Below are 15406 nucleotides of genomic sequence, written 5' to 3'. Positions count from 1 at the left end.
ATACACTTGTAGCAGTGTGATATCACATGAGTCTGAAACCCAATTTGGTTGTCCTAGCTCTTATAGTCTCTGAGATCTAGGCACTCAACAAGACGGACAGACAGACATGACTATATCGACACGGTTATTGTTGCTGATCAAGAATATATAAACTTAATCGGGTCGGAAACGTTTCCTTCTCTGCGTTACACACATACACTTTTACCAAAAATCTAATATACCCCTTAATACTTTTTTGAGTACGAGTAGAAAAAACGAAACGTTGAACATTTAAAAAAAAAAACCATAACCAGTTAGTTCTTGCACGTACATTTTATAATTAACCTATTAGCCTTTTTATACCCGTACTCAAAAAAGAGTTAAGGGGTATATTAGATTTGTGGTAAAAGTGGATGTGTGTAACGCAGAGAAGGAAACGTTTCCGACCCCATAAAGTATATATATTCTTGATCAGCATCAATAGCCGAGTCGATAGAGGCATGTCTGTCTGTCCGTCTGTCCGTCTGACCGTCTGTCCGTCTGTCTGTCTTGTTGAGCGCCTAGATCTCAGAGACTATAAGAGCTAGGGCAACCAAATTTGGTTTCCAGACTCATGTGATATCCCACTGCTACAAGTGTATTTCAAAATTTCGCCCCGCCCCCTTCCGCCCCCACAAAGAACGAAAATCTGTGGCAGGCACAATTTTAAAGATACGATAAAACTAAACGCAGTATCGTAGAGAATGCCCATATCTACCAGATTGCCAAATCTGAATCAGATCAGATCATAAATTTAGCCAGAATGAAGAAATTAATTTTCTGTTGCTTTCCCTGCCCCTTCCTACCGACGACAACGCAACTCATTTTCCTTCTCGCTCGCACACTCTGCCGCGTTCAGTAAGCGAGCAACCCCTAGCGGAGGAGATGTAGAATCTAATTGGAACATGTACAATCTACATGTTAGATGTAGAATATACATTGTATATGTAGATGTAGATATCATATGTAGCAAAAAAATGTAAAATGTAAAAAATTTTTTTTTAATGCTGAAATTCTAGAAAATCATATGTTCAAAAATGTAAATACTGACTGAGTACGGGTATAAGTAGAGTCGCGTCTTTAGAAGCGCCTCACACGTTCCTTCTCGTTTGTTTTGGGTATGGGCTTTTGAACTATACATATACCCAAATTTTGCGTAACTTGGCCAAAAGCGAATATTTTGACGTCGATGCGAGAGGGTCAAACGCAAACAGCTTTCAAAAATTTCTTCCCTCGTTTAAGAATCCATGGTTTTTTGAATACACTGATATGATATGATACAATCTTCTTACAGATTTTCAATTTACATAAGTATACTGGAATGGCATTGCAGCCATAGTATACCGACTCAAAAAGAATCAAATGTGCTTTCAATCGTTCCATTAATCAAATCTGAGGTACTAGGAAAAATACCCAGAATAACAACTGAGTTAAAAGCCAGCAGAATATACGAGTCTTATCATGTAAAACAGATTCCACCAACAACGGTTATATTTGATAAACAGCGAAGGCAACCTCATGAAATTGCCAAAAACGAATCACAATTTACAAATCAAAATAGAGTGGCGCGCTTGGTGTCTACAGACATTCTCAGCCGCAATATTTCTAACATTTTGGAAAACCTTCTTAAACGCTATGAACAGTCACAACTTCCCACACATGGACAGGGGATGCCTACAGTGGTGCAAACCAATATACTTATACGAAGCATGGGCCCGGTGTCCGAACTTGACATGGAATATTCGATGGATTGCTATTTTAGACAGTATTGGCGAGATGAGCGGCTAAGTTTTAAGGGACCAATTAAAAGTTTATCCTTGAGCATTAAGATGCTAGACAAAATCTGGCGACCAGACACCTACTTTTATAATGGAAAGCATTCTCATATACACACAATCACTGTGCCAAACAAATTACTTAGACTTGATCAAGACGGCGGAATTCTTTATTCGATGAGGTAAGTTACGTTTTAAAGGTAATACCTCGAGTCCATGTTTCCGGACTGCTTTTTTCAGATTAACCATTAAAGCCACATGTCCCATGGAGCTGAAAAACTTTCCAATGGATAGACAGTCGTGTCCCCTTATAATTGGAAGCTGTAAGTATATATTTCCAGTTCTCCATATCTTGTTTAATGCCTTATTAAGACATTAAATATGTCAGATGGCTATACGAACCAACAGCTAGTGTACGAGTGGAAAAATCAAGATGATGCAGTTTCATTTGTGCCCGGAATGACTCTTAACCAATTTGATCTCATTAGCATGATGCACCGCAATTTTACATCAACACGACGGGAGGGTGACTTTTCAGTATTGCATGTAGCATTCAACCTCAAACGTCACACAGGATACTTTCTTATCCAAGTTAGTATTTTTACCTGTTTATATACTATTTAAATATATACAGTAACAAGAAAATCTTTTAAGGTTTATGTGCCCTGCATTTTGATCGTGGTATTGTCTTGGGTTTCATTTTGGATACATCGTGAGGCCACTAGCGACCGTGTCGGTCTCTGTGTGACAGCAGTTTTAACGCTATCCACCATAAGTTTGGACTCTAGGACTGACTTGCCCAAGGTCAAGTATGCCACTGCACTGGACTGGTTCCTTCTGATGAGTTTCCTCTATTGCATAGCCACATTGCTAGAATTTGCTGGTGTTCATTATTTTACTAAGCTTGGTAGTGGCGAAATACCACGTCTGGAAGAGCACTTGGAAAATATCAGGAAAACTAACATTCTACCAGCACATGTCATTGAAGCCAACGAAGAAGTAAGTGACGAAGATATAGAAGATGATGGCAGCGATGAGATCAGTGAGCAACTGAATTCAGAGAATGATATTTGCGTTTGTTCTGAACATGAAACTCTTCGATTCGAATCTGCAGAATCATTACCAGTAGCACTAGATGACACCGGTTTTCATAAACGCAAGGCCCTCACTTGTCCTATCTTCAACGTAAGTACATTTATTTATATCAATATATACATATGTATGTATATATGAATAAATTAAAATACCGTTCTGTAACTGCACTCTGTTTATGAATAGGCTCCAACATTACTCTTTCCCAAGACTTCCTCGCGTACAACCACCATGGAACGAACGACGCAAACGGAACCGCCAGTCGTTTCGCGTATGCGTCAGATATGGCTCTGCCTAAAGAGCGACGAAAAGTTCCGAAAACAGCGTGAACGCGACGCAGCTGCAGAAAAGACTGAACAAGGTCGCAACGTGAGCTATGTAAACAGCGTTTCGCTAATCGACCGCATCGCGCGCATTGCTTTTCCCATGTCATTTGCGATTTTTAATCTTTTATACTGGTTGGCCTACGGAATGTATAAAAAAGAGTTTTCATGGTCCACTATAAAGACATAGCTTTCTTCGATTTCGCTGTAGTATTTTGAAGATTGCTTTTGCATTGGGTTCAATAATGTATGTTAACAATTTTATTATTCGACGAACAATGCTGGTGAGGGACACTGCAAATACAGAGTGGCTTAGAAAAGCTGTAAGATTAAATAAACTCAAATACAGTTTGAATACTATTTTGATATTATTTTGATAAAGGGCATACAACAGATCAAGCCCGAGTGCATAGCGTTGAGCGGACTGAGTGATTTTCATTGCTATTGAAAGCGGGGGAGTCCAAAACATGAGAGCAAACGGAACGGACTAATATAGTTCAACAGCCCTGGAAAAGTAGATATATGATCAGTAACCCATCGCTCAAAAACAAACGGATTGAATTTTTCGCTTGTCGAGAATAAAGCCAAGTTTGTTAGGTTTAAGCGATTTCGCGTTCTGACTTTCTGTTTTTGGAATTTTTTCAAGCGGTCGGAAAAGCCCGACAGCTCACAACACCGATCGTTCTTTACTTCTTCGAAACTTTTTTAACATTAATTATAATTGAAAATTCTATTTCATACGAAGGCAGTCCCATAAGTAGCCGACCTAACCACTAAAACAGAGAAATTTTGATATTTTTGATGAATGTTGAATTCCTTTAACTCTTTATTGGCCAAATGCTGTCGTTTATTTTTCAAGTCCTCATTAAATCGATCCAATTATAATTAGTTCGCCATTGCCTGTTTTACCCATTCTGAAAGTAATCAATGTGGGTATGCGTTCATTCCAAAAAATGGGCGCCATGGCTTTATTGGCTGAAAACACCACTTTGGTATTCCTTGTAACAGAATCTCCCTGAGAAACCTACTTTTTTTACTGCATTGGTCTCTTGTGCGTTGCGGCCGATCTTCAGCTTATCCACGGTTACGAAACGGCACAAAAACTCGTCCTTATTGTGGTTAAACAACGCCAAAGACTTCTTTGAAGTTGTAACACAAGTGCGTTGTTAGCCGATTGCACTACTCGACCAAATTTAACTTTTTCTTCCTGCTGTAGACCAAAATGACTTTTTCTGATAGATTTCAGGATTTACAAAATTTTAAATATTATGTTTTTTTTTATGGTTTAGTTTTATTTTTTAAGAATTTTTGAAATTCGGTATTTTTTTATGTTTTTTATGCGGTTTCAGGTTCAGATGGTATAAATTAAATAGAACGGACAGATTTTGTCAGATTCAACAGCAGTCGAAGTCGAGCGGGAGTTGCTTGTGGTGTTGTTGCAACTCGTAATACTTCCTTGATCACACTGGTCCTAAATACGCGGATATGTTGGTCGTACTCTAATTAAGCTAGCTAATGTAATCTCGGCGTCACATGATCCTTAAATACGGCACAATTAACTTGAGTTCATCATAAACTGTTTATTTAATTATGATTCCTAAAAGCTTTCATAGCTGCTAATGTTTCCTAGGTATTTACTACTACAATGATCAAAATGATTGTAAGAGGCTGGGTCACACACACAAGCGCAGACCTCCACGAGAGAGCTGAGAGCAGAGAGAGCAAAGGGGAGATCGCAAGATCGAGAGTCAAGAGGCGTCAGCCGACGCCGCTCAGAGGTCTCTCGTCTCCATTCCGTTGTCAGTCGTCATTTTCGTCAGTCGTAGTTAACATCAGTCGTATTTTTACCAGTTGTCAGTCGCTTTGAAACATATCTTAACAAAGAATATAATTACATATTCACCGAATCTGTATCCATCACCAATATATCTAGTCAATAAAAATACATTTAAACATAAACTTTTACATATATATGAGTGCAAATAAGCTGAAATGTAATGATATAATAATATGAAGATGTGAGTAACAATATACTGGTTAAAGGCTTATACTAGGGTAATGAACAAAGATAATGAAATTAGCGTATGGAGTAATCATAATCATAATCGAATTAATCATAATGAGTTAAGACACTAGAAAAACTATTCGGAAGATGGTTCCGATGAAATACAAAAAAAAACTTCGGGAGCGCTGTGCCTCGTTTACGTGCACATTAATTGTCTGTTGGGTATTCACCCATATGTTCGCTTGTCGAGATGGACAACAGGAACGTAAATTACCTCGGCTTGCGAAAGAGCAGAGCAAAAGAAATAATCGAATGTCAGCATTACAGTACTGCCAATAAATTTACGGTCGACGCCAAGTTAAACGTTAATACCGTTTCGATTCGCGATTCAATGTATTCAGTGTATTGGCTCTCTCCAGCCATTCTTTACCAAATTATCTTTCCTTACTTAATGCACAAACAAAAGAAAACATATCACTTAAAACCATTAGAGACGGCTTATCCAACGTCACAGAAATCAATTAACGCTGTCTAGGCATATGCACTTTAGTTTCTTTCAAAAGAAGTCACTAACAAAACAATACTGCCTAGTTGTCCGACTAAACGGAAGATTCACTGGCAGCCGGTGATCGGCACAGCTCTGCCACGGTAATCGCTCTCCCCTTTTCCGGCTACTGTTCGTGAGCGTGGGTGTGAAGACGAATGTAGATATGGCTCGGCCAGACAATTTTCTGCATGGTATTCGCGACGGCGTAGAGTAGTAGAAGCAAAAGCTGTATATAAATATGTATACCTAGACTGCTGCTGCATCGTTCGTATGTCAAGCTAGGCGTGCCGGTGTAGGTGCGAGCGCGGTACACCTTGGGTACTTTGGGTACAGCTACCCGTAGCGGTATGCGCACGGCGTGTGGAAGCTCAAGTCCACAGCACTATACAACGAACATATGTGGCGCTGCAATGCAACCTGGCAGTAGCTACGGTACTTCGTACGGTACTAGCAAAGACAATATAAGTATAAGATGCGTAACGCTCATACATTTCAATTGCCATATGCAAGCCAAATTTTCGTCATGCGACGATATTCGCGCCATCTCGCTCGCACAAATTTGAGAGCGTACGAATCTAAAAATAGAATCCGCTTGCATGTGTGAGTACACACAGAACCAGCAAGTGCGTATGCGTGCGTACTTGTGCGAAGCGGACGATTTTCGAGACGAATACCTTTTTATAAGTTGAGAAACGAATTTATTTACCGTCGTTGAATACGTCGCACGCGGAATACCCTAATGACAATTACTCGAATGTGAAGTGTGAGGAATGGAGTTTCCTCACAAGGGAACCAAGTAAGGGTTAAGACGAGAATTCACGGCGAATTCACAAGAGAGTGAGAGCCGGCCGGGAGCCGGGGTCCGTTAGAGTGGCAGGGGTCCAGCGCATGACCATATATGGGCATGAGATCATGCCTCCGGTACGAGCCCGTGGAGGGAGTCGGGAATGGAGGAGCCCGCAAGGAGCGGCGCTCACGTCAGGCTAGGAACGGCGGGAGCGGGCCGGCAGCGGTCCAGCGCATGTCCATGAGATCGCGCCACCAGCCCGGTCCCGTTAAGAACGTGAGGGAATCAAGCGAAGAGGCCGATGGCAGCGGTCCAGCGCATGTCCATGTATGGACATGAGATCACGCCACCAGCCCGGTCCCGTTAAGAAAGTGAGGGAATCAAGCGAAGAGGCCGATGGAAAATTACCAGCGGCGCACGGATTTACCGCTGTTGCTAGGCAGAGGCGCGGACGCTAGCGTCGAAGCGAGGGTATAAGAGGAGCCCGGCAACAGTGAAGGAGGACAGTCAGTGGAGGGCGAGCAACGAGGAAAAAGCGTGAACACAAGCGAGTGCGAGAGGACAACTGACAAGGAAAGTCAACGTGAGAGTCGAAGGAAGAACCAAAGTGACCCATCCAACAGGCAGCAGTACGACCCGGCAAGGGGAACAAGGTCTACGAGGTGCCAAAGGAGGGACGACAGGTACCGCTTCCGCAAAGGCGATCAAAAGCGACTCAGTGGGTGCGGAGTTGTGTGTGTAGATCAGGCGGGAGCCAGGTCGGACGCATAGCCACAGCACCAGCGAGGAGCCTGAGGCGAGAGCGAGAGAGCGTATAGAACTGAAGAACGATCCATTGTTGTATAGAACGTAAGATCCCATAAGTATAAGATACCAATAAAACACCCACAGCAAGTAATTAAACCCACCCGTGCATTCTTTCGTGTCTGTGAGGCAACATACAAATTTTTTGCAACGAACCGTCGGCCGCTGAGCCAGCCTCGCTGATTTAGACGGACAGAAACAGTTCGTTACAACTGGCGCCCAACGTGGGGCCTCACGACAAGCAAGGAAAGGAGTGCATCGGGAAGGGCGGTACTGAGCGAGGGATCTATACACCATGAGGGGCCGACAATGGATCCATTCCCTGAGGAAGGAAGAACTGATCCGGTGTGCCCTAGAGTTTGGGCTGGAACTGGAAGGCACCGTGTCCGAAATGCGGAGACAATTTAAGGACTGGGTGGAGAAGCACGAGGCGGACCCAGAGTGCGCAGATATGCTGGAGGCCTGGGAGCTCCGGGCAGGTAGAGCTTCACCCTTGCCAGCGGAAGATAGGCCCGACGCGTACGAGCGTCTGCCATTGCCGGGAGGTGCGGGCGCGTCATCGGTGTGGAAAATGCCGGCAGAGGACCTCATAGCAAGCCTGGCGATAGGAGCAGACAGGAGCCGCTCCCCGAGGCCGTCCGTCAGTAGACCACGGCCAAAGAGTGTGGATGCAGCGGAGGCCCGGAACACCACGACGCGGGAACCATCGAGGAGCCGCAACGAAGAGGGGCGGGAAGTTCCCGAGGCGCAGGCCGGGAAGCAGTCGCGCATATTATACGCGAACGTAGCCAAACAGGTGAGGGAATGGTCGTTCCGTTTCGATGGGACGGCGAAGCCCCTGGAGTTTCTGGAGCAGGTCGAATGGTCGGCACGGTCTGGACGTGAATCTGATTCCCAGAGCGATGCCAGAATTGCTGAAGGGCCGGGCGTTGATGTGGTTCATCGCCAATAATCGGCAGTGGCAAACGCAACAAGCTTCCAGGCCTACTTCTTGCCGAGGGAGTACTTCGAGAAGTTGCTCCAAGAGGTACGACAAAGGAAGCAAAAATGGGGAGAGCCATTCAAGGACTACATGGTGGACATGCAGACCCTCATGAGACCCCTCAAATGTACTCCCGAGGAGCAGATGGAGCTCATCCGCGAGAATAGCATGCCAGACCTGCGTATATTCATCAGGCCACATAGGTGCAAGGACCTGGACCACATGATGATGCTAGCGGATGAGTTCGAGGCTCTGGAGAGGGATCGCGTAGAGTTCCAGAAGGAGAGTCCAGCGGGAAGAGCGAAGGCAACAAATCCCTTCTCGAAGTTGGCCGTGACTGAAATATGCCGGAGGTGCAAGGACGAGCCGGCCGCCGTAGCGGGACAAACAAAAGCGAAAGTGGTGGCACCGGCGACGGAGGACCAGACACATTCCAATATAGAGGGGGGATACGTTAAGAATCCCGCCCAAGCATGCCGACGATGCGGAAGCGACGAGCACTGGTCACAGGCATGTCAAGGGCGCCCGTTGACATTCTGCTGGAGGTGTGGAAAGGTCGGCGTCACGACATGGCAGTGCTGCAAAAAGTCGGGAAACGCCCCGCGACTCAAGTCGAGGAGGGCCGTGCCGGGGTCGCAAGCTGCAGCCCCCGAAACCTAATCAGTGAACTCACCGTGGAGGATGTGCAGCTGTCAGCCGTGGGGGACATCGCAGGGAGGAAATGGAAGGCCACGGTCGACACAGGGGCCACTAGCAGCTTTGTCAGCTGTGAGCTGGCGGAACAGCTGCGAGGGGAGGGGCGCGAGGAGAAAACCGACAAGCAGGTGCGTTTGGCCGATGGACGCCGTCGAACCATCGATACAAAAATCGAAGTGGAACTGGCGTTCGGAGACAAAGTGGTCTCAATGGCGCTTCTGGTGCTGCCAGGAGTCATCGATGCGCTGGTACTAGGCTGGGATTTCATTGCCGCAGTCGGAGCAGAGGTGACCTGTGCGGGGCACAGGGTCGTGATCCCTGCGAGAGGCCGACGGAAAGGGCGGTTGGAAGAAAGGCTGTCGGTGGCAGTAGTGGAGGCCAATGAGGAGTCCCCGGAACGAATGGCGGATGAGGAGTCCGAGGCCGAGTATCCCACGGGAAGCAGGCGCCGCGACAGTGCAGAGGAAGGCCCGTTCGAAGAATTTCTTGCCAAGGAATTGGAGGAATTCAAGAGGATGAAAGGGGTATCGAACGTGGCGGTGCATACGATCACAATGAGCGATGCGATACCGGTTAAGCAGCGATACTACCCTAAGAACCCAAAGATGCAGGCGGAGATCAACCAAAAGGTAGACAAGCTGCTGGAAATGGGGTGTATCGAGCCATCGAAGAGCCCTTATAGTTCCCCCATCGTAATGGTTAAAAAGAAAACTGGTCAGTGGAGGTTGTGCGTGGACTTCCGACAAATCAATGCAAAGTCTATCAAGGACACATACCCAATGCCGCGGATTGACTACATTTTAGATCAGCTGAGGGAAGCACGGTTCATCAGTAGCTTGGATTTGAAGGACGGGTATTGGCAAATACCACTGGAAAAGGATAGCCGGAAGTTCACAGCCTTCACGGTGCCAGGCAAGGGATTGTTCCAATGGAAAGTGATGCCGTTCGGGCTACATTCGGCCTCGGCCACGTTTCAGAGGGCGTTGGACCAGGTTATTGGTCCGGAAATGATGCCGCATGCTTTCGCATACCGAGACGATATCATCGTTATAGGCCGAACGAAAGAGGAGCACCAACGTAATCTGGAGGAGGTTTTCCGACTCTTAAAAAGGGCCAACTTAAGGTTGAATGTGGAAAAATGCCAGTTCGGCCGAAGGGAGCTGCGGTACCTGGGTCATTTGGTGACGGGAGAAGGCATCTGCACTGATCCGGAAAAGGTGGCCGCCATTGCAGAGCTGAAGCCACCGGCGAACGTGAAAGAGCTTCGCCAGTACCTGGGCGTCGCCTCATGGTATCGACGATTCGTGCCAGGGTTCGCCACCATGGTACAGCCGCTCAGCACATTGCTGAAGAAAAAGGTGAAGTGGGAATGGGCATCAGAGCAACAACAGGCATTTGAGTCCGTGAAGGGTCGGCTGGTAGCTGATCCGGTACTAACCTGCCCGGATTTCTCGAAGAAGTTTGTGGTACAGACGGACGCCAGCGACTATGGATTGGGAGCGATTCTCACCCAAGAAACAGAGAAGGGCGAAAGGGTGATCTCATACGCCAGCCGGACGCTGAACAGTGCGGAGAAGAATTACTCGGCTACAGAGAAGGAATGCCTGGCAATTGTGTGGGCCATCAGGAAGCTCAAACCCTATTTGGAAGGGTATCACTTCAAGGTGGTCACCGACCACATGGCATTGAAATGGCTCAACACTATAGAGAGCCCGACGGGGGTATCGCCAGATGGGCGCTAGAGTTGCAGCAATACGACTTCGAAATAGCGTATAGGAAGGGGCAGCAGAACGTAGTGGCTGTTGCGCTATCTCGACAGCCCATGGAAGAGCGATGTATGCGAGCGGAGGACGTTGGACAGGAGCCCGAAGAGCAATGCTCATGGATAAAAAAGGTCAAGGAGAAGATGAGAAAGGAGCCGGCCAAGTTCCCGGATTATGTGGAGGAGGCAGGTGGAGTGTACCGGCATATCCCGCACCCGGCCGGCGACGAAGAAGTAGTAGCTTGGAAGCTTTGCGTGCCGAAGGATCGACGGGAGCGGGTCATGAGGGAGAACCACGATATCCCGGAGGCGGGTCACGCCGGCGGCAGGAAGATGATGGCAAGGATAGCTGCCAGGTACTACTGGCCGGGGATGCACCGAGACGTGAGGACGTATGTCAGGAAATGTGACACCTGCATGCGTTTCAAACCAAGTCAGGCACAGGCGGCCGGGAAGATGCTGACACAAGTACCAGAGGAACCATGGGCGACGGTGTGCGCGGATTTTGTGGGACCATTGCCCAGATCAAAACACGGCAACGCCATGCTATTGGTGCTGGTGGACCGGTTTTCAAAATGGACCGAGCTGGTGCCACTGAGAAAGGCCACGGCAGAAGCCCTGATAAAAGCTTTCAGAGAAAGAATATTGGCCCGGTTCGGCGTACCCAAGGTGATGATCACAGACAATGGGGTACAATTCACCAGTCGGGCGTTTAAAAAGTTTCTGGATCAGATGGGACTTCGACACCAGCTTACGGCACCGTACACGCCGCAAGAAAACCCGACGGAACGCACCAACAGAACGGTGAAAACCATGATCGCGCAGTTCACCGAAGGGGACCAGAGATGCTGGGACGAGAAGTGGCCCGAGTTAATGCTGGCCGTGAACTCTGGGGTCACTGAGTCCACTGGATTCGCACCAGCATTCATAGTGCAAGGGAGAGAGCCCAGGCTGCCGAAGGCGTTGTACGATGAGGAAACACTCGGCACGGGTCAGGAGACAAACACTCCAGACGAACACGCGGTAAAGCTGAAAGAACTTTTTCAGCTGGTGAGGCGGAATTTGGAAAGAGCAGCCCAGGATCAGGCAAGATATTACAACTTGCGAAAGAGAGCTTGGAAGCCCAAGGTCGGTGAAAAGGTGTGGGTTAAACAGCACCACCTGTCTAACGCAGCCGAGGGGTTCGCAGCAAAATTGGCCCCAAGGTATGCCGGTCCCTACCAGATCACTGATTTCGTATCACCGGTGATATGCAAGCTGCGTAGAGACAGCGATAGGCATACACGGACGGCACATATTGGGGATCTGAAGCCACAGGCAAACGACGAAGGAAAATAAGGAATCAGAAACGGGCGGAGAGATCCAGAAGCCAAAGGCGTTCGGCTGACCGAGACCCGGGCGGAGAGATACCCTCGGAGGTCCAGTGAAGTGGGAGTGATAATCCGGGTCCTGGGGTCCAGTGTGCCTGGGTCATCTACAACCGTCGGGCTTGGCCGGGCAGAAGACACTACCCACGCGTTGCTGACGGGCGAGGAGTCGGATGATCCTCGGGTCCGAAGCAGCTGCATGGGGCAGAGGTCACGCCAAAGGCCAAACCGAAGGCGGCAATGAGGTGACGAGCCAGGGCCGATCGTCATATTGCAGCCGGGCGAAAGGTCGGAGGACCTGTTAGTCAGGGGCAGGTATGACGATTGGCATCACGGATCAAGGATGCAAGATGGGCTGGAAAAGAAGCCAGAGTCATTAAAGGATAGCGCACATTCACAGTACTCACATGGGCCGAAGGGGGGTCGATCAGTTCGGGGGAGAGGGGAAGCCGGGCGGCAAGGCCTAAGAAAAAAAAAAGGAAAAAAAGAATATAATAAATGTGAAAAGGAAAATATATATATTTAAAGTTTCTTCAAACAAAAGGGGGTGGGATCAGGTATGATCGGGTGCGAGCAGACCCCCACCGGCCGCGGAAGGGTTAACGCGGCGAAGAGCCCCAGTGCTGAGAGGCAGGAACCTTCGAGAGAGCGGGAGAAGGAATGAGCAACTACCGTACGACGGAACGACGGGAAAAACAGCAAGGGCTCGACGGCGGCAGAGGCTGGAGCTGTCGATCAGTCACGAGCCAGAGGTAGACACAGACGCAAGCGCGGATTTAAAAAGAGAGGAGGAAAAAAAAAAGAAGAAAAATCGCCATGTTGGAATTTTACTTGGAGGAACAAGCCAGAAGTGTGGGGAGCCGCAATCCCGAGATCCAGCGCCAGCGACGGGCGGAGCCCTCGCGAGGTGAGCGGTGCGATCGGCGGAGCGAGACTCCAGAGTTGGAGCTCATGGCGTCCCCATTCACAAGCCCCATGGCATCCCCAAGGAGCGAGTGGTCCACGTGGGCGTCTCCTCGAAGCAGACGGGAGCCGGAAGTGTCGCCAGGAGCAACGGAGGAGGAGGACAGCGACGTGGTGGTGGGCTCCGTCGAGCCGGCTGCGAGGAGAGCCAACGACGAGGAGAAACGGGCACGGGAGCAGGAGCTGCGACGCGACGCAGCGTTCCTCGGCATCGCCATCCGATCGGCGGAGCGCTATTTGCGTGAGCAGAAGCGCGAAGCTGCAGGGCAACGGGAGCCGAAGCAGCCGATGAAAACCATGCCGCCAGCGACGCCATCGCAGCCGACGTCAAGGCCAGCAGCATCGCAGCAGAGACGGACGGCAGAGGTACCGTTGCAACGGAGAGCGCAGGCCTCAGCACACCCGACAGCGAGGCCAGCAGAGCAGCCAATGGCGACGACAGCAGCGCAGCCGCCAGCGACGCCAGCAGCACAGCCGGCAGCGACACCAGCAGCGCGGCCACCAGCCGAGACCGTGCGGAGGAGCCAGATGGAGCAGCAGCGCAACCGGCGAGCAGCAGCAGAGGCGCGACGCGAAGAGGGGCGGCGACGCGAGGAGGAGCGACGACGCGAGGAAGAGCGGCGACGCGAGGAGGAGCGACGACGCGAGGAAGAGCGGCGACGCGAGGAGGAGCGACGACGCGAGGAAGAGCGGCGACGCGAGGAGGAGCGACGACGCGAGGAAGAGCGGCGACATGAGGAGGAGGCCCGAAGCAAGGCAGCGGAGAAGGCGCAAAGGGAGGCGGCGCTGAACAAGGCCATAATGCGGGAAGCACAGGCCGCCCTGCAACGGCAGATGGAGGCCGCGCGGCGGGAAGCCGAAGCTCACGAGAGGAACGAGGAGCAGGCTCCGCCTCCTCCGAGGTTCCTCAAGGTGAAGACGGGTCTGTTTAGCAGACCGGCGGGGCAGCAGCAACCCCAACAGGGTGAGGAGGCACGCTTATGGGAACGCCGGCATCCCGAGCCACCGCCGCAGCCACAGAGCACACAACATCCAACGCCCCCGCAGTCACCGCCACCAAAATCGCCAACGCCGAACGCACCGCCACAACAGTCGTCGTCACGACAGGAGGAGGCACCGAAGGAGCCGCCACAGGAAGAGGCCCAGCAGCCCCAGTGGGGTGGTCCGGAGACCGCGGTGTGCGGGCCATTTGTGTCGCAAAACGTGCACACGGCGGTAAGGAATGGCATGATATGGCACCACCAAGCTATCCACATAACGTGGGCGTCGGGACCCGCACCATCGGAAGCGCATGAAGAACGGAAGGTATGGGAGGAGAAACCAGCCCCGCGAAGCAACGCGCGTGATCCACGACAGCACCGGAGGCAGGCAGAGGCCAGGATGGCAGAGGAGACGGCGTCGGAGGCGTGGGAGCCAGCGGCAGCGGCAGCGGGAGCACACGCAGCAGCGAAGGCACCGGCTGCGACGGCGACAGAGGCACTGACAGCGGCAGCGACGGAAGAGGCGGCAGCGCCAGCGACGGCGACGGCGACGGATTTACCGGCAGCGGCGACGTAGGTACCGGCAGCGACGGTGACGGAGGAACCGGCAGCGCCAGCAACGGCGCCGAAAGAACCGGCAGCGGACACGGAAGGTGAGAGGTGGCAGCGCGGTCCGTGGGTGTGGCCCTCACCTGCGAAAGACAAGGCAAGGCCTGTCCTAGTGCGGCAATCGTCGTGCCCGGATCCCAGGGCTGAGGTCGCCCGGCCGCAGCTGCAGAGACAGCAGTCGGTGGAGGATCCGACGGGGGAGAACGTCCGCTGGCGACATGTGGATGTTGAAGAATGGCCGGAGGCAGTGGCTCGGGCGGTGGAAGGCACACGCCGGATCGGTCGACGCGTAAAGCGTCTCGTGCGCGGGGTGCGGTACCGGGTATCGGCATCGGCAAACCAGGTCGAGGTCTCCGTCGAGGTATGAAAGGGGGGAGGGAAAATTTGTGAATGAAATTAAAATGAATAAAGAATGAAGTACAACTTACCCCGGGGCATGGCAGCTTGATGTCGGGATAGTCGTGGGGTTAACACGCGAGGTACACAGAGCCCACGAGGGCAGTAACATAAAACTTACGCGAAAACGCGGCCGGCCAGCGTATACAATAGATACCGCAAGCGGAAGAAACACGTGAAAAGGGGAGTGATCCGGCAACACGTGAAGAGGGTCTGGCAGCACGATCAGAGGCGCACATATCGTTCACACGATGCGCGCACATATCGTGCACACAAAGCGCGCACCTATCGTGGACAGCG

The 15406-nt window shown here is 50.4% G+C and overlaps 2 protein-coding genes across 3 annotated transcripts in view; both read left to right on the top strand.

Moving 5' to 3' along the window:
• The window catches only part of LOC111078388 (gamma-aminobutyric acid receptor subunit alpha-6), a 93088-nt gene extending 88640 nt beyond the window's left edge, over positions 1-4448 (top strand). The window contains exons 2-7 of one of the 2 annotated variants that reach the window (XR_005968289.1): positions 1313-1975; positions 2034-2116; positions 2182-2384; positions 2448-2792; positions 2908-2978; positions 3072-3163. Coding sequence is in view for 1 of the 2 variants with exons in the window: in XM_041595374.1 (XP_041451308.1) it covers positions 1313-1975; positions 2034-2116; positions 2182-2384; positions 2448-2978; positions 3072-3398 (1807 nt within the window). In the remaining variant the exon portion in view is untranslated. Of the gene's footprint in view, positions 1-1312; positions 1976-2033; positions 2117-2181; positions 2385-2447; positions 2979-3071 lie in introns of both variants that reach the window. The other variant, XM_041595374.1, reaches the window with a different exon arrangement.
• An 8526-nt stretch (positions 4449-12974) lies between these two features.
• LOC111078389 (trichohyalin-like) lies at positions 12975-15077 on the top strand. The gene is made up of 2 exons (XM_041595361.1): positions 12975-14218; positions 14852-15077. The coding sequence occupies exons 1-2, from the start codon at positions 12975-12977 to the stop codon at positions 15075-15077; spliced, it is 1470 nt and encodes a 489-aa protein (XP_041451295.1).
• The last annotated feature ends 329 nt before the right edge of the window (positions 15078-15406 follow it).

Source organism: Drosophila obscura, unplaced genomic scaffold (assembly GCF_018151105.1).
Source record: "Drosophila obscura isolate BZ-5 IFL unplaced genomic scaffold, ASM1815110v1 contig_58, whole genome shotgun sequence".
Classification (NCBI taxonomy): domain Eukaryota; kingdom Metazoa; phylum Arthropoda; class Insecta; order Diptera; family Drosophilidae; genus Drosophila; species Drosophila obscura.
Note: the sequence above shows the minus strand (reverse complement) of the source record. Positions and strands in the feature narration are given on the sequence as shown.